This window comes from Trachypithecus francoisi, unplaced genomic scaffold, assembly GCF_009764315.1.
Source record: "Trachypithecus francoisi isolate TF-2019V2 unplaced genomic scaffold, Tfra_2.0 Lachesis_group10, whole genome shotgun sequence".
Classification (NCBI taxonomy): domain Eukaryota; kingdom Metazoa; phylum Chordata; class Mammalia; order Primates; family Cercopithecidae; genus Trachypithecus; species Trachypithecus francoisi.
In genome coordinates, this window is record NW_022681455.1 from 126116437 (window position 1) to 126140050 (window position 23614).

Sequence of the window (23614 nt, forward strand, 5' to 3'; positions counted from 1 at the left end):
GAGGTGACCGAGTTCTAGAATGGAGAGCAGATTAGTGGTTATCACTTCCTGCTTGCGGCGGGTACTACAGGGAGCAAGGGGTTGCCCTTGCAGGCTGGGTGAAGGTGTCGGGGATGGCTCCATTACCGCTTACAGCTGCAAGCGAATCTGCAAGTATCTCAGCTTAAAGAGTTTGACGGGCCCAGTGGCTCATACCTGTAATCCTAGCATTTTGGGAGGTTGAAGCAGAAAGATCACTTTAAGCCAGGAGTTTGAGATGAGCTTGGACAACATAGCCAGACCCCATCTCTACAAAAAACAATTAGCAGGGCATGGTGGTGGGTGCCTGTAGACCCAGCTGCTCAGGTGGCCGAGGTGGGAGGATCGCTTGAACCCAGGAGGTTGAGGCTGCAGTGAGCTATGATCGCACTGCACTGCAGCCTGGGCAACAAGTGAGATCCTGACTCAAAAAAAGTTGAAATTTTAAAAAGGGAAAAATCAAAATGATGTCTCTTTAGCTCCAAACATTCAGCAGGCTCCCCTGTCACTGCGAATGAGAGCCAGAGTCCTCCCAGGGACCTGTGGGGACCTCCGAAATGGGACCCATTGCTTCCCTAGCTCCTCCCCTGCCACCTGCTCCTTGCTTTTCCTCAAATGCAACCAGGCACACTTCTGTCTCAGGGCCTTCGCACTGGCCATTCCCTGCGCCTGAAACACCATTCCCCCAGGAACATGGCTCCTTGCATAACTCAGATATGTCTCCTCCAGCGGCTGTGCTGGGGACGCCATGCCAGGGCCTGGGAGTGCTGTTCACACGGGGCTGATGGTCTGGGGGTGCAGATCGGTAACCCAAATCTCTTGCACTGGGATGTGCCACTGATGAACATGGGCTGGGGTGTGGCCAGCTCTGCTCGGGGAGGGGAGCTGGGGACGGCGCCCAGGGGAAAGGGTGCGATCTCTGGCTGAGGAGGAGGCACAGAACATTGCTGGGAGGAAGGCAGGGGGTATTTTGGGATAAGAGGGAACTCTTAGGCAGCTGGCAAGGTTTGTGAGCAGCCCGCGCATTGCTTTCGCCCGGAACCCTGGGCCGAGCGGGGCCTTGCCCGGGGAGCCTCCTTGACTGGCTGCCCGAAGCTCCCAGGACGACAGAAGCCCTTGTTTTGGGACTGAGAGCTGCCCTCCTGAGAAGCTGTGATGGGACGAATGTGTAGAGGACAGGCGTGTGGGGCACATGTGATGGGCACCAGGAGCGTGTGTGAAGCGCAGGCCCGCTCACTGTTTATCCTGCAGTGCCCTTGCCGGGCCAGGCCCTGCCCCAGAGCTTCACAGCACAGATTCATTGGCCCTTGCAGCTGCCCCAGGAGGCTGGCACTGTCACTGTTTCCATTTCACAGATGGGGTAGCCAAGGCCCAGAGAGGTAGAGCCACTTGCCTGCAGGCACACAACTCATCAGGTGGTGCTGGACTTTGAAGCAGACAAGGCTGAGTCTGTGCCCTCAGCCCCAGCAGGATGCAGCTTCCCAGGCTGGAGAGGGAAGGGAGGGGAGGAGCCGGTGGCGTAGACAAGCTGGCTGGTGCCATGTGTGCTTTGGAACGAGCCGTCTGCCGCCTTCGGGCAGATGCAGGTGACCTCGTGGGTGCTGCTATAGCCAGCTCTGCTCCGCCCTTACCATGGCTCCCAGGTTCGCCTCTTCTGTCAAGGCTTAGCCACCCCTCCCACAAGCCTCCCTCCCTGACAGGTTTTGCCTACAAGAAATTTCCTTGTGTTTAGGAGTCGGCGTGCACGGTGCCCCACCTCCCACCCCCTCCTAAATCCCAGGCCTCCTCTCTGCTTCTAGAACAGGGGCCTGCGGACCAAGTCCAGCTGGCTGCCTGTTTTTGGACGGCCCATGAGCTAAGAAAGGCTTTCACGTTTTTAAATGGTTGCCAAAAACAAAACCCAAAGGAAGAACAGTATTTTACCACAGATAAAAATTATATGAAATTCAAATTTTAGTGTCCATAAATAAAGTTTTATTGAAACAGCCACACATGTTCATTTAGGTATTGTCTGAGGCTGCTTGGGTGCTGCAGTGGCAAAGCTGAGTGGTTTTCACAGAGACCATTCAGCCCACAAAGCCAAAAATACCATCTGGCTCTTTAAGAAAAGGTTTGCAAATGTGCTGCTGCAGGGCCATTGCGCTTGCTGTTCCTTGTTCCAGGAACACTCTTCCCCAGATATCTCTGTGGCTGGTGTCCTCGTTTCCTTCAGGTCTTTTCACAAATATGCTCTTCTCAGTGTGGCCATCCTATGGAAAATGATAGCTCTACTATTGCCCACCCATCCATTACTTTCTCCACCCACCTGCCCTTCTCTCCATCCTGTTTTCCTGCTGTTTGTCTTTATGGCACTTCCTGCTGATGGACAGATGAACACTTTGTTTATTCATAATCATGTTAAAATACTGTGTGTCTCCCCAACCAGAATGTCAGCAGGGATTTTTAGCTGTTTTTCTTGCTGCTACATCCCAGGCACAGAGCCTAGCACAGAGTCAGTACTCAATAAACGTTTACTGGATGAATGGATGGATGGATGATGAGCAAATGGACAGGTGGATGAGTGGATGAACAGTGGATGTGTGGATGGATGGATAGATGCCTGGATGGACAGATGGATAGACAGTAGACACATGGGCAAGTCGATGAATGGACAGGTAGATGGGTGGATGAATAGATGTGTGGACAGAGGGACAGGCAGTGGACAGATGGACAAGTGGATGAATGGGTGGATGGATGAACGATGGATGGGTAGATGGATGGATAGATGGAGGGGCAGGTGGGTGGATGATGGATAGATGGATGATGGACAGGTGGACAGATGATGGACAGATGGATGAATAGTGGATGGGTGGATGGATGATGGATGGATGGATGGATGATGAGCAGGTAGATGAATGATGGACAGGTAGATAGATGGAGGACAAGTGGATGGATGGTGGGCAGGTGGGTGGATGATGGATGGATGGATGATAGATGGGTGGATAGATGATGGATGAATGGATGAGTGGTGGATGGATGATGTATGGATGGATGATGGGTGGGTGGATGCGTGAGGGACAGGTAGATGGATGGTGGATGAGTAGGTGGATGGTGGGCAGGTGGGTGGATGATGGATGGATGGATGATAGATGATGCACAGGTAGATGAGTGGTGGATGGATGATGGATGGATGGATGATGGACAGATAGATGGATGGTGGATGAGTAGGTGGATGGTGGGCAGGTGGGTGGATGATGGATGGATGGATGATGGATGATGGACAGGTAGATAGATGAGTGGTGGATGGATGATGGGTGGATGGATGATGGACAGGTAGATGGATGGTGGATGAGTGGATAGATGGTGGGCAGGTGGGTGGATGATGGATGGATGGATGATGGATGATGGACAGGTAGATGGATGAGTGGTGGATGGATGATGGATGGATGGATGATGGACAGGTGGATGGATGGTGGGCAGGTGGGTGGATGATGGATGGATGATGGATGGATGGATAGATGATGGGTGGGGGGATGGTGATGGACAGGTAGATGGATGAGTGGTGGATGGATGGGTGATTGACAGGTAGATGGATGATGGATGAGTGGGTGGATGGTGGACAGGTGAGTGGATGGTGGACAGGTGGGTGGATGGGGGATGGATGGATGATGGACAGGTAGATGGATGAGTAGTGGATGGTGGTTGGATGGATGGATGATGGGCAGGTGGATGGGTGATGGACAGGTAGATGGATGGTGGATGAGCAGATGGATGGTGGACAGGTGAGTGGATGGTGGACAGGTGGGTGGATGGTGGATGGATGGATGATGGGTGGGTGGCTGGCTAGATGGGTGGATATGAGGGTGTGACAGAAACGTGGATGCAAAGCTAAGCTGAACCAAATAACGTGGCTCTTAGATGTCATGTGACAGGGTCAGAACTTTGGTAAAGGGTTGGCGGGATAAATGTCGTGTTTCAGGAAGGAACGGGAAGCGGCCGCTGCCCATTGGTGTTGGAGGGCTGTGGCTGGCAGGGCTGTACACCCAGGGTCCAGCAGGAGGCTCTTACCCTTGGAGGCAGGAGATGAGCAGGCTGGGGGTGGGGGGCTACCGCTGGGGCTGGGAGGGGGTCCCTAGGAGAGACAGGATGTCAATGGCGAGCCGGTCTGAGCTCAGTCTAGCTCCCACTGCCAGCCACTAGGAGGAGGTTCTTGGGCTGATGCCAAGGTCTCAGGGCCTCCACATCTTGGGGCGCTGGCCACTTACCCTGGCCTGGCTGGATTCCCCAGTAGCACCCAAGCGCCCTGTTGCCTGACAGCCATGAGGAGGCGCTCTTGCCTCGGGAAGCAGTGAGCTCCTGCCCTGTCTCAGCCTTGTGAGGGACCATCAGCTGCCCCCGAGCCTAAGTGTGTCCTGAGGCTCTCAGTGCCATCAACATGGATCCCCGCTTTCTAGTGACCCTCCTGGGAAGACCCATGCCCCACCCGCCCATCCCACAATGGGATCAGACACAGCCAGTGTGCCAACCTTTCTGTCCCCAGTGACCTCATCTGTATAATGGGACACAGAGTTCCTGCCTCACTGAGTTGTTAAGGCTTCAATGGGTCAACACCTGCAGGGACAAGCTCAGGCCTGGCCCTCAGTAGATGCTGTGGACATCATGGCTGCAGGCACTGCAAAAGCCATCTTTGCTGCAAGCTTCCGCTCTAGGACCCTCCGTTCCACCTGGTCAGGGACAGACAGCAGCTCCTGGGCTTGGAGACAACCCCAGTGTCAACTGAACCCAGATTCTTCAACCCTGGCAGCCCTTGAGGCCTTGAACCAGGGACTTTCTTATCTTCCAATGACAAGCTTTTCTTTGCGGCAGGCAGGGTGGGGTCCCCTTCTTTCTTCTACTCTTTATGTAGCAAATGCACTCATGGTCTTCTTGTGCTAAGCTGGAATGCGCAGCTGCCTCATGGTCCAGGACACATGGTCCAGGGCTTGAAAAAATAAAAAGGCCTGTCCCAGGCTTCAGGTTTGGCCAGGCCACCTACCTGTCCACCATCCATCCATCATCCATCCACCCATCCACTATTCATCTATCTGTCCGTCATCTGTCTACCCGTCCATCATCCATTCATCCATCATCCACCCGCCCTTCCATCTATCCATCCATCCACTCTTCATCCATCCATCCATCCATCCAACTATCCACTGCCTATCCATCTGTCCATTCATCTGTCCATCAACCCATCCAGTTTAGAACTATGGGTGGGACTCAGCTCCACCTTTATGGAAGAGGAAGCTGAGGCCAGGGACATGACACAGAGAGGCATTCCCTAGATTGCCTTCGCTCCCGCTCAGGTCCCAGCTCTTTCTTGGTCACCCAGCTGCATCTGGCCTCTCTGTCTCTACTTGATCTTGGTCACTGCCCCTCCAGGAAATGCAGGCTCCTTTCCCTAACCCAGACACCCAAGGCAAGGTGCTCTGTGCCTGCTGGAAGAGGATCTAGTTGGGCGACCTCTGCCCACTTTCTGTCCGCTCAGCCTCAGTTTTCTCATCTATAAAATGGGTTGGTCATTCTCACCTGGCCTGCCTGGCTCTGGGTCGTGCTTTTGTGCATGTGTTTCATGGGTGCCTAGAGGGCTCAGGCAGCTGCAGCCAGCCATCACCTGGCCAAACTTGAAGCCTGGGACAGAACCACCTTTTTATTTTTTCCAGCCCTGGACCATGTGTCTAATTGAGCTTCTGTTGTCCTCAAGGCTGTAGGAGCCTGGTGCCTCCCTCCCTCCAGCCCCCGAGACAGCGGAGAGAGTCTGATTCTGACCCCCCAGCTGCGGCGCCCTGCCCGAGACAGCCAACCCCCACCCACCCTGCCGCTCCCCAACCCCAGCCGGGAGCGCTGCAGCCGGAGCGGTCCTAATTGCAGTCACAGATGTGGCAGCCACCAGCCTCTCCCGCGCGATCTGCCGTGTGGCGTGTGCTTAATTAGTCCCTGATTACTCATTTGCCGGGTGCTGTGTGTATTCCATATCTAATAACTTTCCAATTACACCCGGTCGCCAGCGCACATTTAATAACCCTTTAGTTGTCTGCTTATCAGGGACTCTGCATTCGGCATCTCCAATCTCCCCCTGACCCGAAGCCTTATCATTCCCTTTATTGCAGTATTTGGAGTCCTCTGCTTGCCATTATGGAGCTATTACAGGGAATTAAGGGGCGTAAAATACTGTTTTTGGCTTCTGACACACTAGCTTGAAGCACAGAACAAGAAATCCCATCAGGGCAGGTTGAGCAGAAAGTTTCCCTAGGTGGGCTTTGTGTGGGGCCACAGCGGGTCAGGACAGCGGGAGAAGAGGGCTCCTGTGGCAGGGCTGGCCTGCCATGTTCCCTTCTCTTCCTCCCTGGCAGACGACAGCACTGGTGCTGCAACCTGAGCGTCCCCAGCAGGGGCAGGAGCCTCTGGCCAGTGCACATTTAATAACCCTTTAGTTATTAAAGGGGAGGTGCTCCTGGGTTGGCTGTGCCCGCCGCCCTCCCTAGCCAACGCACACACCCTGCCAGTGCCCTGGGGAAGGGACTGCCTTTCCCCCTGCACTTGGCTTCGTGCCTGTGCTTGATTTTTCCTCAGGGCGAAAAGGAGGTGACGCTGCGTTCTTTTGTGCTGTCAGGATGCTGGCGTCTCTTCCCCCTCCTGCGGTTGTGTTCCTTGTCTCATCTTCCCTGCTTTGCTCTCGAGATAAATCAGCCTCAGCCCATCAGCAAACCTCCCCTCTGCCATTCACCAGCAGCACAAACTTACTTGCCCCAGATCATGGCCTGGGTTGCTGTGCGGCTGCTAGGCATGGGGGTGAGGAACCAGGCTTTGCCAGTGTTTACTGAGCACCTACTGTGCCCTGGACACTGTGCGGGGACTAGGTACTTGACAGAGGACACATGCTGGCCTGCATTCTCGGCTCCCACTGTGACCGGCCGGGTGACGTTGGGCAGCTGACTTGTCTTCTGTGCCTCCGAGAATTCAGGTGGGGTTGCTGGGATGATTAAATGGGCTGCCTATGGCCGGGGCTCAACCAGCACCTGGCACATAGTAGGTACTCGGGACAAGTAAGGCAGGTGTTACTAGCCCACTTCCCGGAGACATCAGCTGAGAGCCAGAGCAGTTGTGGCTCGCTTGGTTTCTCCTAGTCACACCAGCAGGTGAGTGGCAGCTTGGACTCAGGCCTACGTGTGTTTTACTCAAGATCAGCAGCCCCGGCTTCCTGGGAGCTTGTTTGTAAGGAAGAGATGATTCCGGCTGGTCAGGAAAAGTGAGTGGGCCCTATTCTCCTGACATTTAGCTGTTCGGAGCATCCTGCCCCTGTGACTTCAGGGACCCTAGACTGTCATGGGGCTCCAGGCCAGCAGCTTGGAGAGCCCTACCCGCTGGAGCTGCCCAGAGGCCAGGGTGTAAGGGGCACTGGACCGGCCCTGCCCCCACCATCTGCACCCAAGGCCAAGACGCATTCCCCAGCACACACCCCTTCAAGCTTTGCGGGGTCGTGGGGTTGCCTTGACGCATCGATTCTTGTTCCTAATGCTCCCACTCTTAGTTCACGGGATCAGCTAGTCTGTCGGGAATCTGCTATGGTCCAAGTGCCTTGGCAGAAGAGTTCATTGAATTTCCTCCATCATTCCTCTTGGAGGTAGGTACTGTGTTGTCACTATCATTTTTTCTTTGAGACGGGGTCTCGCTCTGTCGCCCAGGCTGGAGCGCAGTGGTGCAATGATCTCGGCCCCTGCAACCTCTGCCTCCTGGGTTCAAGTGATTCTCCTGCCTCAGCCTCCCGAGTAGCTGGGATTACAAGCGCCCACTACCGTGCCCAGCTAATTGCATTTTTAGTAGAGACAGGGTGTTGCCATGTTGACCAGGCTGGTCTTGAACTTCTGGGCTTGAGTGATCTGCCTGCCTCGGCCTCCCAAAGTGCCACTCGCATCGTACTCAAAAGGAAAGCAAGGCCTGGAGAGGCGAAGGCACTTCACTAAGATCTCCCAGCTGGGAGAGTAGCCAGGACCTGGGGCACCAGCTGTGCCCTGCTACAGGGGAGGCCGGGAGATGGAATCTGGCTGGATGCCCAGGAGGGAGAGGGAACTGGCTCCGTGAACAACCAACCAGTTCCTGCCGAAGAGGCTCCTGGAGAAGGGAATTCTGACGTGCCTGTCCAGCAGACCCTGGGCTGCCGCGGGTCCCCAAACTGGAATGTTTTGTTGTTCAAAATACTGGTTTACACACTACAACGTGACAAACCTGAAAACATGGTGCTAACTTTAAAAAGAAGGCAGCACAAAAGGCCACATATTGGATTTGTATGAAATGTCCAGAAATGACATTTGTATGAAATGTCTAGAAGAGGCCAGTCCACAGAGACAGAGCAAATGAGTAATTACAGGGCCTGGAAGGATGGGGTTGAGGGGGGCTGTGCATGGGGATGGGGGTTTCTTTTGGGGGTGATGAAAATGTTCTTAAACGGATGGTGGTAATGGTTACATAGCTTATACCTACATTAAAGCCATCAAATGGTACACTTTAAATGGGTGAATTGTGTAGTATGTGACTTATATCTCAATAAACCATTTTTTAAAATAGACTGGGGCCGGATACAGTGGCTCATGCCTATAATCCCAGCACTTTGGGAGGCCGAGGCAGGCGGATGGATCACCTGAAGTCAGGAGTTTGAGACCAGACTGGCCAACATGGTGAAAGCCCGTCTTTAGTAAAAATACAAAAATTAGCTGGGCGTGGTGGCGGTCACCTGTAGTCCCAGCTACTTGGGAGGCTGAGGCAGGAGAATTGCTCAAATCCGGGAGGCAAAGGTTGCAATGAGCTGAGGTCGCACCACTGCACTCCAGAGTGAGTGGGCAATGGAGTGAGACTCCATCTCAAAATCAAAAACAAACCAAAAAACCCCAAATAGACTGGGGCTCCCAGATCTAGGGATCTCATGGACTAATACAATTAATAAAACTTGGCACTGACCACACGTGTGTGCATGCACAAACACACAGTCTTCCTCTTTGGAGCGGGGATGTGGCATCTGTCTTCCCCCACACCCTCCTCCCCTGAGTCGACCAGGAGTCGGCTTTCTCCAGAAACCACTCCAGCTCCCTGGAGAAAGCATAACAATGCAGGATCTCATTAGACTATTCAGCGGTAGGCTGTGAATCCCCCTTTATTTGGAAGAACCCTATTAAATTTCCCCCTTTCACCCTTCCCCATTGACTGACTAAAGCTTTAAAGGTGGTGGCTCTGGTCCAGGGAAATTCAGGAAACAATGGCATTTTCCCAGCCTGGTCAGTCGTCCAAGGCCCAGTCTGCCTGGGCCCCTTGGACTGCTCTGAGATGCCATGTTCTCCAGGGCCCCCCGGGAGTGGGGGATGATGACATCGCAGGCCCAGGCACAACAGTACTTTAAATCCAGACCCACTGTGGGCTTGTAATTCCTGGCTCTGGTAGAGAAGGCACAGCACATATGCAGGTGTCAGGGCCTGCTTTTTCAGGGACTGTCGTAAATGTGGCCTTAGAAAGATAAGGAAGGGGCCCTTTGCCTCTGTGTGATTACCTGGCTGAGAACCTTTGCCTCCACCTTCAAGATGGTGCTGAGCATGAGATAATCCATATTCACAAAACCCTGTGTGCCTCGCAGCCTTGCCGGTCCATTCATATTGACCAGGCTCCCCTGGGAGCCAGGCCAGCTGCTGACAAAGAAAGGGAGTAAAATCCTTTCACTCCCAGCAAGAGTCACAGTGGTGGGAAGAGCTAGGCCAGGGGAGCGACTGGCACCTGGTTCCCTCTGTTTCTGACACACACAGCTCAGCAGACAGTGGTACCAGGGAACACTGATACCCAGGCCAGGCACTGTTCTAGAACTTTAAAAACTGTATCAGCTCTCTATTGCTGTATAACAAAGTACTATACGTTTAGCAGCTTGCACCAACACATGTTTATTATCACACAGTTCAATTGGGCCCTCTGCTCTGGGTCTCTCACTGGGCTGCAGATCAAGGTGTTGGCTAGGACACAGTCTCACATGGAGGCTCAACCAGAGAGGAACCCGCCTCCACATTCACTTGGTTTTTTGGCCAGGACGCAGTCTCACTTGGGGGCTCGACCGGGGAAGAACCCACCTCCACACTCACTTGGGTTGTTGGCAGTCAGTATTCATTTGTCTGTGGGACTGAGGGCTGCTACGCACCTTCCTGTACAAGTTTGTGTGTGGATGGCTGGATGTTTTCAGTTCTCTTGGCTGTATGTCTAGGAGTGGAGTTGCTGGGTTGCAAGGTAACCCTATGTTAGACCATTTGATGGACTGCCAGCTGTTTTGTGAAGCAACTGCATCATTTTACGTTCGCATCAAAAGTGTATGAGGGTTTGCACAGTGTTTTCACATTTTGGGGATTAGTTGCTGACGCTTCATCATCAGGAGAGTTCAACTTTAAAAAATGGATTCCCAAAGCCAGAAGTGGTAGCATCCATCTGTAGTCCCAACTACCTGGGAAGCTGAGGTAGGAGGATCACTTGAGTCCAGAAATTCAAGGCCAGCCTGGGCAACACAGCAAGACCCTGTCTCTTAATAAAAACATTTTTAAAAAGGGGATTCCCAGATTCTTGTTGAAAAATCAGAAGATCTGTGAAGGTGGGACTCAATTCCATCAAGGCGATACCTGCTGACCCTGGGAAGGGCTGTGGCTGTCTCCTTGCAGTCTTCTCCACTCAGTGCCCTTGCGGAGTTTCCCCTCCTGGCCCCTGCGGGGACGTGTGTTCCAACTCCCGTCCTAGACTGCGAGCCCCTTGAGGCAGAGCAGGAGCCCATCCAAGCTGCCTTTGCAGGAAGCCCGCTGCCCAGTTGGCTCCATGTCTGAACAATCTCATGTGTGTTCCTGCCTCTGGCGCCTTGTGCAGGTGCCTCCCACACCTGGAATGCTGTCCCTCCTGTTCCCACTCCCTTTCAAATCCTACTCCTCTTGACGGCCCACTTCATATTCCAGCTGCTACAGGAAGCCCGTGTGGATTTCTCCAACCCTTGCTGACCCCTCCCATCCTCAAACTCCTGTAGTACTTGTCATCTGTGCTCCCATCTCCCCCAGTGGTGTTCCCTCTTGCCATCTTCTGTTCTCTACTGAAAAGCTGTATTTCAGTTGTTTTGTAAGCTGTTTGAGGTTACAGACAACTGCTTCAGGTCAAATGCATATACCTCCAGTTACTGTGTGAGCTCAGACCGCTCAGTTCATCTCTTCCTGCCTCCATGCCTTATTAGAAGGATTAAATATGCTAATCAGTGTAAAGCCCTAGATCAGTGCCTGGCACATAGTAGGTGCTCAGTAAAAAGGGTTGTTTTTCTCTTTTGTTCCAGTGCTGAGCTGAGCAGAGGGTGAGCCTCACCACAGCTGTGTTTGCTGACTTCTTTCCTTACACTCACAGTCCTGCTTCTGGGAGCCATCTCCACCCCAGGAGGGGCCTCTCAGTTTCTCCCTCTAGCAGAAGCCTGGCCCCTCAGCTCCAGGAGGGACCAGGAGGTGGGCAGGGGTCGAGACTGGGGCATGGCACAGCCCTCCCCTGCACCCCTCCAGCCCATCCCCTGGGGGCTTGAACACAGATGCGGCCCAGCATGACCGGTGCTGCCCCATAAGCCCTCCCTGGCACCAGGAGCCTCTGGGGCTGGCTGGAGCTGCTGTCCGTGCCCCGTCATGGACACAGCAGCTCCAAGCCTTCCTGTCTTTAGCATCACGCTGCAGCATTGCCCGAGATGACTCAGGGCAAGGCTGCGGGAGTGGCTCAGTCCCCAGGGTGGAAACCACCTTGGTATAGGCCCCAGGGTACCTGCCGTCCTGATGGGGTTACCCTGGGCCCTGAGTGAGTGGATGAATGAATAAAGTGTGTTGGTCCGAGGTGCCGCCTCCTGGCTCCAGCCTAAGCCGCCGGCATGCCTGTGGGATTTGTGGGGGCTGTGGTCTGGCCAGTGTCACCATATGGATCCCATAAATTAAAGCATTCCCGGAAACAAACGGTAAATTTTTATGTCCCTCGCATGCAGAGCTGGTGGAGCCTGAGCTTGCCTGAGGAATTCTGAACCATCCATCTCACTTAGGCACTTGGGTTTTATAGCACTAATCCCTAAAAGAAAAAAAAAAACAACAGATCAACAGAAAGTTGCTTTTCCACAACCCTCCTGTCCCTGGAGCTCATGATTGGGAAGTGGAAGGTCACCAACCCTCACGACGGGCCTGGTAGCGCAGTTCGTTGTTCAAGTTGGGGGCTTAGCTCACCACCTCACCGGACGGCAGGCCCTCAGCCTCCCACACCCAGGCCTCTGAAGCCCCTGGCCTGGGCTGACCCTGCCTGTGACCCCAGGCTCCTACCAACCCTTCCTGGAAATGGGATGGGCCAACTAGAGCAGCCCGTCACCAAGACAGAGAGCAGATGCCAACAGCCAGGGCTGAGGGCAGGGAGCAGGGAGCCTTTTAATGGGGACAGAGTGGCTATGTGAGATGATGAGAAAGTTCTAGAATTGAATGGTGGTAATGGTAACACAACATTGGGAATGTACTCAGTGCACACTTGGAAATGGTCAGAATGGTAAATTTTGTGTTCGGTATGTTTTATGACAATTTTAAAGATTATAGGAAAGTGGCCAGGCGTGGTGGCTCATGCCTGTAATCCCAGCACTCTGGGAGGCAGAAGTGGGCGGCTCACTTGAGGTCAGGAGTTTGAAACCAGTCTGGCCAACATAGTGAAACCCCATCTCTACTAAAAAAAACAAACAGAGTTAGCCGGGCGTGGTGGCAGGCACCTGTCATCCCAGCTACTCTGGAGGCTGAGGCAGGGGAATCGCTTGAACACAGGAGGTGGAGGTTGCATTGAGCTGAGATCACACTACTGCACTCCAGCCTGGGTGACAGAGCGAGACTCCATCTCAAAAAGTTAAAAATAAAATAAAAAATAAAGATTACAAAAAAGTGAGGGCTGCCGGGCGCGGTGGCTCAAGCCTGTAATCCCAGCACTTTGGGAGGCCAAGACGGGCGGATCACGAGGTCAGGAGATCGAGACCATCCTGGCTAACACGGTGAAACCCCGTCTCTACTAAAAAAAAAATACAAAAAAACTAGCTGGGCGAGGTGGTGGGCGCCTGTAGTCCCAGCTACTCCGGAGGCTGAGGCAGGAGAATGGCGTAAACCCGGGAGGCGGAGCTTGCAGTGAGCTGATATCCGGCCACTGCACTCCAGCCTGGGCGACAGAGCGAGACTCCGTCTCAAAAAAAAAAAAAAAAAAAACTGAGGGCTGTGGGAATGGGATGACCCCCTGCAGTGTGGATGTAGATTAACCGTGTTCATCCTTATAGTTATAACTGGTAGTTATTCCAAGTTCCATGCAGAGCTCGGGACAGGTAGGCCCTTAGTAACGGGCAGTTGGCGTCATCACCGTCAGCATCCCCATCATCGTCGTCGGCATGGTAGTTCTTGCTCCCCTCGGGACCAGTGAGCCCAGGTGCACACAGCAGGGTGGAGAGGCACATTTTGCAATTGCTGCAAAAGTGCCCTGAGGCCCAGGGCCGCACCCTTGCAGTCCTGGCCTTCACTCGGGTCAGCTCCCTTGTCAGGGGGCAGCACCTGGGGAGGGACACAGTTGTGAATGATCAGTGGCCAGTGTTGCCTGCTCCCAGAGGGGTCGCGCCACTTCTGTGCTCCCTTTGACTCCCCCTGACGCAGGGACCTAGAAGAAATATCTGTGTTAGTAAAGCCACAGGTGAGACCCCGGCCAGCTTGTGGCGTAGAGCTGGTCACCAGGACGTGCACCAGAGCAGGTGCCACCCCACCTGTCCTCCTGCAAGAACTCAAGACATCACAATCACAGCCTTCCTGTGTCCATTTTTAAAATGTATTTGTTTGTTTTTGTAAAGATGGGGTCTCCCGATGTTGCCCAGGTTGCTCTGGAACTCTTAGGTTCAAGTCATCCTCCTGCCTCAGCCTCCCAAAGTGCTGGGATTATAGGCGGGAGCCACCGTGCCTGGCCCTGTATCCAGGTTGTCATGTTGTAATCGAGGCACTCCCGTTGCTCAGAGAGGTGAGGGTCCTGTCTGCTGCTCCCCTGCTGGTAATAACAGCTCAGGATCGCACCAGGTGCCCGGGGGCCCAATCTGGAAGAGCATCCTCAGCGGGGAGTCGGATGAGGGCCTTTCCCTGATTTGCAGGATGCAGCTGAGATGGTCTGCCCAGGTCTCTGAGCCAAGTGCCAGGCCCTGGGGGTCTCTGGGCAAGGACCACAGAATAAACCTTGTCCCCACCACCACCAGGGGACAGGACAAGGCTGGACCTTTGGGCTCAGCCTCAGGCTCCCTCTTAGATGCTTCTGGGCTCCCTGCAGTGCTGGCCAGCTGCCACAAGGGCTCCAGAAGCTCCAGTTTTGGACGGCCAAGCAGATGGGACTGTATGGGACCCCGGCAGCAGGGGTCCAGCCTGGTGTCACCTAGGCCGGGCTTGCTGGGCGAGGAAGACACTGGCACCAGCCTTACTGAGGACCTGCTCTGCCGTTGCCCTGAGCCAGCCAGTCTGAGTCCCTGATGCCAAGGCCAGGCCGTTGTTAGGGAGGAATGGCACCTACAGCCAGAGAGTCCATTCATGTGTCATCCCCTGCAGGCGTGGCCCAGGCTCACCATGTCCACCTCTTTTCCTTTCAGGCTGTTTGTGGATCTCTGGAAGCATCTACAACCACCCACCCTCCCACCCGGGAGTCTGAGCCCCGGCCAGGCGCCCCCACGGAGACCCTGCCCAGAGGCCCCAGGATGGCCCAGGAGCTGAGGCCAGCACAGTGTCTGCAGAGCAGCCGGGAGGAGGATGGACCAGACCTCACTGGTGCAGGTAGATGCCAGCTCTTTTTGTGTCTCTGGGTACTGGACTGGGATGCGGTTGTCCCAGCAGGGATGGGGACTCCAAGAGCTGAGTTCAGACACAGTTCTGCCTCGTGTTGTCGACATCCTAGGGGAGAGACCGGGTGCTGGGTCTCCCTTCCTGGAGTTTGGATTTTCTCTTCCATGCTCCTTAGGGCTCCAAAATCGTGGTTTCATCAACATCCCTGGTTCTCGATCCCCTCTCCTGCTATGCTTCCGGGCTGCCTTTGTTTATTTATTTACCTCTACACTCTCTTGTCTTCATGCATTCATTTATTTAAAAAAAAGATGTAATGGATATTCTTGAGTCCAGAGGGGGTCGTTTCTGGGTTTTTGCGGATGTCAACGCACTGTGTCCCGGGTGCACGTGTGTGGTTCTCTTGGGCTGGGCCACAAGGAACCAGGCCGCTGTGTGCGGGAAGATGGCACCGTCGTCTTCCCTCTCCCACTCCCTCCAGCTACAGACGTGCTGTGGACAACACCCCCACCCCAAGGCGTCCTCAGACAGCTCCTGAGGGCTTCTGCACGGTGCTTCCCTGAGGCAAGGCGAGGCTGTGCCCTCCTTGGTTAATTGCGGTGTGTGGAATCCTGAGGCTTTGGCTGCTGGGCCTTGGGGCCTGGGCCAGGTCAGACCCTTTGGCTGGGCTTGGACATTCGGTGACCTCCGTGATGCATTTTTATGGCCCTGTCCTGAAGCCACCCCTTAGGCCATAGGTTCATCAGCAAGACCCTCCAGAGGGCTGTGGTCAAGGCTCTATCCCACCTTCATCGCTGCCCTGCAGGATGGCAGACTTGAGACCCCCAGCCCAGCCCACCCCTGTGCCAACCACAGTGAGGGCAGTGGGTCCAATGCACCGCATGTTATTGGGCTGAGCTGGAGAGGAGATGAGCAGACAGGGGACTGCTGGGGGCCTGGGGACAGCTGGCCCATCCCCCAAGCTCTGGACTTTGATCTGGGACCTCCATCTGCAGGACAACCCCAATACCGACCTCTTTCTCATGTGGTAGGCTCTGGTGAAGGGAAGGGGCTGGCCAGGGACTTTAGGGTCACTGAGCCCTCTGAAGGGCTTCCAGACACTGGCAGATGAGGACAGGGTGGTCAGGCCACAAAGCAGGCCAGGCAGGGACTACTGCCCCACCGTGTCTGAGGCCCTGCTCTGCTGTGGCCTTGAGCCAGCTAAACAGAGTTCCTGACCACAGCGGCCAGGCCATTGTCAGGGAGGAATGGCTAAGAGCCTTCGGCAAGTGAGTTTCCCTGCTCCATGCTTCAGTTTCCTCATTTGGGAAATGGGAAGAAAGCTGATGGGAGTGTCTGGCTCGCCGGGCAGGTGGGGATTAACGCAGCCAGGACCCAGCGTGTTTGTGACAGGCCTTGGTACCCTCAGTGTTCAGGGTGCAGGCTGGAACCAGTGAGTGGTGATTTGTTTGTGATTTCTGATGCTCAGCTCTGGTAGCAGCTCGGGCTGGGTCCACACTCACCTGTCACTCAGGACGTCCCCAGGGGAGGCTCAGTCAGAGGAGGACACCAATGTTCCCCTGTGCCTGGGGCAGGCCGGGTGCCCCTGTTTGGTGATGCGTCCTCCCAGGCCTGGGGGCTCACGGGTCAGTGGAGGGCTCCGAGGAGGAGGCAGCTTGCCTGGTTCTCGCCATTTCTCTCCCACAGCTTTGGGCAGAGTCCTGCCACAGGAGAGGCCTGAGGAAACCAGAGTCCTCCGGAGCAGAACAAGGCCCAGATGGACTCCTAGGTGGAGTTTGGCTGAGGTTGGGGGAGCAGACCCATCCACTTCTTATCTGAGGGACCTTTGGCAAATTAATGAGTCATCCCGAGCCTCTGTGCTCACGTCTGTAAGTGGGAGCCATAATAGGTGTTAGTAGAGCTTTCGTGGCAGCCACGTGAGCTGATGCTTGTAAGATGCTTGAAGAGGTCTGGACGCCGAGGAAGAAGCAAGTCTGCCTTTTCCCCACTCATGTCAGGACACATGTCCTCCTCCTCCACCAGTGAAACAGTGTCCTGCAGGCCAGAGAGGCTGAGCAGTCTGCCTCCACTCACACAGCGCTGAGCGAGGGGGATGGGGCTTGAACCCTGAAGTCTGGCTCCCGCACCGAACTCACCCCTGGCACACCAGGCTGCTTCCCTGAGTGCTGGAAGGCTGAGGAGTTTGAGACCGGCCTGGGCCACCCCCAGTTGAAACTTTGTCTCTACAAAAAATACAAAATTTAGCCGGGCATGGTGGCATGTACCTGTGGTCCCAGCTACTCGAGTGGCTAAGGTGGGGAGATCACTTGATTCCAGGAGGTTGAGGCAGCTGCAGTGAGCCATGATTGTACCACCACACCCCAGCCTAGGCAACAGAGCAAGACTCCGTCTCAAAAATATTTGTTTTAATTTAAAAAAAAGTTTAAAAATAATTCAGGAGTTTTCAGAGTGACATTTCCAAAGGAGCCCTTTTTGGAGACCTTTGGGGATGGGGCTGGTCACTCCTGAGTCCCTGGTCCCAGTGGCCACTAGGTCCCTGGAAAGAACCCTGTCTCATCAGCAGCTCCTTGCTGCGACTCACTGCATAATAGCGAGGGAAGTTGGGGGCGAGGGCCTGAGAGTCTGGGGGTGCCAAGAAGGGTGCAGAGGTTGTGGAGGACCCCCGTGAGTGTCCCTGCAACAAGGGCTGACCTGGCAAGCCAGGAGCCCCTGCCCTGTGGCTGGGTGGGGGCAGGTAGGGCGAGGCCAGGGCACGAACCTGCGTCTGCCAGCTGCTCCCTGTCAGGCTGCTGCCAAGTCCGGGCAGTTCCCCAGCTAGAGACCCACCAAGAGCATGTCCCGCAGTCAGGCCCCGCCTGGGCAGCCACTGCTGCTCAGAAACGTGACAGTGACTAATGGTTTATTACACACCTGCCACCTCTCATCCGGCAGGCGGGTGGGCGCAGTCTCCTGGGCCCAGCTGTGCACTGCCAGCTGGGCGGCAGGGCGGGTGCAGGGGGAGGGGGCACGTCCAGACACGCAGACGCAGACACAGACACAGACACAGCACGTACACGCAAACACACACAGAGGAAAGCAGGCACTCAGAGACATAGCCCACATACACGGCATAGGCACGAGCGCACGCATAGGCCACACACACGCACACAGGCACACACTCACACACAGACAGGAAAGCAGGCACTCGGAGACAGCCCACAGACACGGCATAGGCACGGGTGCACACATAGGCCATACACACACACAGATATGCAGACACACGGGCAGACCCAGCACATACGCAGATACACACACAGAAACGTGTGACGCACACACACCTGCATAGATTTTTCCCAAGCACACGATATACATGTGGATACACAGGCTCACAGGCACAGGGCCATATACAGGCAGACACAGAGCCTATCTGCACCGCACACATACCACACACAGCCACACACACAGAAGCCAAACATCCTCACACAAGTGGATACATGCACAGACTCACAAACGCATATACAATACATACATGGAGACATACACAGAGTCCCCCCACAAGCACACAGACACAGGTACAGAGACACACAGAGACAGGCACAGACCCCCCCCCCCACACACACACACAAGCACACAGACACACACAGGGACAGAGACGCACAGAGACAGGCACAGACCCCCCCCCCCACAGGTACACACAGGCATCAAGACTGTCTCACACACACACATAAGCACACACCACAGAAACACACACAGGACACACATTCCAAGTACCCATCCCCACCACAGCCCCGTCTCCCTCTTCCCAGGCCACGGCCCCAGGGGCACTGAGCGCTCTCTGCCCTCTGTGTCTCTCTGGCCCCTGCCATGGTGGTCCCACCCTGGCACTGGCTGGGGCAGGGGCCTTTCCCAGTGGTGGGGGTGGCCAGGGCAGGTGGAGGAACTGTAACTGCCCAGGGCAGTCCATTTCTGACCCCCACTTCCCTGGAAATGCCTTGTACGTGGGGACAGCAGCTTTTGCCAGAGAAAGGAAGCAGGTAGAGGAGGAGCCTGTGCTGAGCTGGGACCTGGGCTGAGTACTCTAGGGAAGCACGTGGCCGTCAGCTGCCTTAGTCTCCCCCAGAAGCAGGGGTTGTGTGTGTTGTGGAAGGCGGTGATGAGTTTTGGTAACACTGGGTTCCCTGCTGTCCCAGACGCCCAGGCCAGCCCACAGAGCTTAGCAGACTTGTGTCAGTATGGTCGGATGGGGCTACCGCCGTGTCCAGGGTGGGGCCACTCCGGGCAAACGCTCCTGGTGGCTGGTCAGGCTCTTACCTTGTGGGCAGCTTTGGTTCCCAGGTGTTGCATTTGCAGTGGCCGTCTGGGCAGTGGCCTCTTGCTGGCTGCGGGGAGCACAGCTCCAGGACTGGGGAATCAGCCCTCCTGTGAAGGCCATGGGGACCCCTGGGGCTGGGATTCCTCTGGCAGGCAAGGCCCAAATGGACTGAGCAGGCATCTCCAGCTGCTGGGAGAAGGGTGCAACCTTGTGATGGATGTCCTTCCCTCTTGGGGCGGGCGAGCACTCGAGCTCATCTCTTTCCAATACTCTTCGGCCTATAGTCAAATGAAGACCCATTTCTCATGTGCCATCGCGTGCAGTATAGAATCTATTGAGAGGACACTGCTAATTTATCACCAGCGGATGGGAACAGGCTTCCCTAGAACAAGTATCTTTGTGTTGTCTGCAGCCACCTTGGGGGAGAAGCAACACTGGTTAGTGATAGGAGGGAGGGGCTTGGACTCAGGTCCAAGTTTCTAAGTCCTAGCATTGCTACTTCCCGGCCATGGAGCCTTCTCAAGGTTCAGGACCTTTCCTGGGCTCTGCTGCTCTGACTACTGAATAGGCATGGTAAAAATAAAATCCTTCTGGTAGCATGGTGTCAGTGATATTGGATGAACACTGAGAAGGCACTGAGGGCTGCCTTGTAGGGCTGTGCAGAGTGCACACTGCACAACTCCAGGGGGCATCCACACACAGCAGAGGAAGGAGGGAGCGAGGGTAATCAAGAGAATGAAAGCACTGAGCTGTTTTCCCACCAGAGGGTGCAGTTGCAAAAGCCTGATTTTCCCATGCTGTGCCTCAGTTTACCCATAGGTACTGTCACCACCAGTTGCCCTCTGTTGGCCACCTGAGGAAAGAAAAGCCAGCCTCTCCCTGTGGTCTGGGACAGTGGGTGGGGCAGGAGAGAAGAGGAGGGGGCTGACAGGGTGGGTGGGAGCTGCTGGAGAAGACACAGCGTGCCCTCCGTCTCTAGCCTCTGGGCCGGCCCAGAAGGTCCCTTCCCTCTGCCTGCTCTTGTGACTTTTGCCTTGCCAGCCACCATGGCAGGGGTTACTTAGGAAGAGGTCTGTGTTCGTTTTCCATGGCTGCTGTGACAATACCACAAACTTAGTGGCTTAAAACCACACTCATTACTCTTACATGCACACATAGTTCTTACAGGGCTGGAGGTCAGAAGTCTACCGTGGGTCTCACTGTGCAAAAATCCCGATGTGGGCAGGGTCTGTTCCTTCTGGGATCTCCAGGGCAGAATCTGTTCTATGCCTTCTGCAGCTTCCTTGACTAGAGGCCACCCGCATTCCTTGATTTGCAGCCCCTCCCTCCACCTTCCAATCCAGCAACACAGCATCTCTCGGACCCTGCTTCCGGGTCGCACCTCCTTCTCGCTCCTCTTCTCCCGCCTCCCTCTCCTACTTAGAAGGCCCCTGTGACTGCACTGGGCCCACATAGTTAATCCAGGCCCATCTCCCGTCTCAAGGTCAGCTGGTTAGCAACCTTAATCCCCCTTTCCCAGGTAAGGTGGAGCATGCACAGGCTTCAGGGATTGGGATATAGACATCTTTGGAGCTCATGCTTAGCCTGCAGCCACAGCGTTTATAAAGTCAGCTGCATTAGTCAGGGCAGGCACCCCCGGTGCCATAACAGACAGTCCCGGGGTTCACGGTGGGTCTTCCTGATTGGGTGACTCAGGATCCTGGATTCTCTTCAAGCCATGGTCTCTGCTTCCTCGGGACTTCCAGAGTGCTCTGATGTCCCATTACCAGCGGGCACAGGGAACAGATACAGGAACACCCCGGATGCTCTCCTGCTGTGGCCTTGAGGTGACACGTGCCATTCCTGCCCACTTCCCACTGGCCTAGACCAGCTCTTGCCCCACCCAGACGTGAAGGGAGCAGAACAGCAGCCACTCCCCAGCAGCACTGTCCCCGGCAGGAGGGGCCGAGCCCTGCCATTCTGCTGGGCAGTTCGTCCACGGTTCCACCATCCCTGAGATGGCACGGGTCGGAGGCTGTCTCCGCGCTGCCCAGGCGCTTCCCAGTTCTGCACGCCCTCCGTGGTTCCTGTGTACTATGGTTCTGAGGCAGCCCCTGGCTGTCTTCGAGGCTGTCTTTGAAGGCCTGTCCTCAGGTCCCTGCAGCTGCTCTGGAGGACGGGCCGGGAGCTCTCATCTTCGGGGCAGCCCTTTGCAATCAGTGACTAGCAACTGTGGGGTGGGAAGCCCCTTACTTCTGGAGAGAGGAGCCGCCCACCCTCCAGAGCTCCCCGGGACAGGGCTGGGGTCCGGCTCTGTGTGAAGTCACCCTTGTATCCTCACACCCGCCCCCAGTCTCCCCGGGAGTCCAGCCTTGGAGATCACGGCATCCTGGTCTCCCTGTCTGCTTCTGAGAAACCCGCCTGAGATAGCACGTGCCCAGGGCCATGGCCTCAGCCCTGTCTGTGCAGACAGCACCTCAGACGCACCCCTTCTGCACTCTGCCTCCACCTTCACCCTCCTCTTTTCCCGGAGGAGAAAGGGGCAGCTGGTTCACCTGGCTCCTCCCAGAAGGTCAAGTTGGGAACACGAAAGAAGGAAGCCAGCAGAGGGCAAGTACAGACAGGCTTATTTCAGAGTGTCGCCTTGGGGTTCAACCCCTCAACCTGCAGCTGAGGATCTTTTGGAGCCTGGGGAGCATCCTTGGGGACCACATTCAGTAGATGGAACCACAGGGCTGTAAGGGTGCGGCCATGTGCGTTGCCTGGAAGGTGAAGGTTTGTAGAAAGCAAAGGTTTGTAGAAGGTGAAGGTCTGTAGAACGTGAAGGTGTAGTAGCCTACAGCGACTTCATTTCCGCTGTCTCTTGTCTAGCCCTGTGTTGAAATCAGTTATTAGTTGGGAGTGACTAGGCTGTGGATGGCTTTTGGTGTGCACATCTGGACTCCCTCTCCCCGAGTTCAAAACCTGGCTCTGCTCCTTTGGAGCTTCTGCTATGTGGCAGATAGCCTCCCTGTGCCTCAGTTTCCCCATGTGTAAAACGGGGATGATGGGGTTTCAAGAATCAGATGCTTGCCTGGCACACGGGAGTGTGTGAGCTGGGCCTGCCCTGGCAGCGAGAGAGAGCTGGTGACCACCAGAAACCCTGGCCCTGGGACGGCTTTTGTCTCTTTTTTGTTGGGCAAATGGGCTCCCAGCCGGGCTCGGGCCTCCATCGCCAGGAAGGCGGGACTGTGCTTGGGTACTTGGCTCTGGCCTCCAGAAGTCCTTGGCAAGCCTTGCCTGTAGCGGCTCCAGTGCCGAGTGCTTTGACACCAGGCGCTCCCAGAGCTCTGCCCCCACTGCCAAGCGGCAGCTGCTCCGGAGGGCACGGGGGGCTGGATTTGGCTGCGGCTTCTCCAGCTCTGCACAGGAGCCCCCCCCGCTTCCCTGGCTGTTCTGCAGCATGACTGCCTCCTGGCTCCTGTCACCTGCTCTGTCTCAGTCTTTCTTCATAGGTTTCCAGCTGAGCTGGGATCCATAGTCTCTTTCCCTCTCCACGACCAATCTATTTATCTTCTTGGGAACTTCTTGTAATGCTGGGAGTGCAGAGCTTGCAAGTCGGGGCAGGAAGCTTTAGAAGCCCAGGCAGTCTTGAGAGGCTGTTTGCTTGTAAGTGGATCTCTCCCCAGGAGCCTCTTGGAATATTTAGCAGGGACTTACCCATGCTGGGTCTAGAGACCCTCCCGCCCCTCTGCTTCCTGCTCTCCTACTTACTGGGATCTGGTTTCCCTCAGCTGGTTCCCTTGCTAGCATGTGACTCTGTGTGTCTGTCTGTGACTGGTTTAGATTTGTGTGAAATAAAAAAGAAAAGAGAATTTAACTTGGGAAGTTGAAAAAACAATAAACCAAGCGTTGAATAAAAGCAGATCTTTATAACTGGCAAAATTGCTGTTAAGAGGGTCTGTTTACCCTAAACTGGAATTTCTTTCCCAATAAGTTGGTGATAAAGATTTTAGATGGAAAAGACGAGATTGGCTGAGTAGCAGGAGTGGCTGTTCTGGAGCTCAGGGTGGGGCATCCCAGGGGCAGTACCAGGGACCCCAGGGACACAGCCATGTCACCCGGCACAGACCGTTTCTGCAGGGGCCACCGTGCATTGGCCCGCGTGACCACCACCCTGCCGTGGCCTCTGCCCACTCACTGTCCTTCATTCCCCTCGACCAGTCCAAGCTGATAAACAACTGTCACCAGGGAGCTCGGCTGGTCCGTTTGGCACCACTGTGGGTTTACACAGTTTGAAGAGTGCCACCCTTGCCCTCACCCGTGACCTTCTAAGTGGGAGCAGACACCACAGGAGAGCTGGGGATGTCTCCTGGCTTGCGACTTCACCATGGCTCCGATCTGACCAATCTCTGATTGTCTGCCGGCACGGCACGTCCGTCTCTGCCGCTACCATGCCGTGTGTGTGCCTTTGTTCACAAGTGTTCATTGA

The 23614-nt window shown here is 55.2% G+C and overlaps 1 protein-coding gene across 3 annotated transcripts in view; it reads left to right on the forward strand.

The window, feature by feature from the left end:
* The window catches only part of GSE1 (Gse1 coiled-coil protein), a 508837-nt gene that overhangs the window by 177201 nt on the left and 308022 nt on the right, over positions 1 to 23614 (forward strand). For all 3 annotated transcript variants that reach the window (XM_033219205.1, XM_033219204.1, XM_033219206.1), the window contains exon 2: positions 14687 to 14867. In XM_033219205.1, the coding sequence (XP_033075096.1) occupies positions 14687 to 14867 (181 nt within the window). The remainder of the gene's footprint in view (positions 1 to 14686; positions 14868 to 23614) is intronic.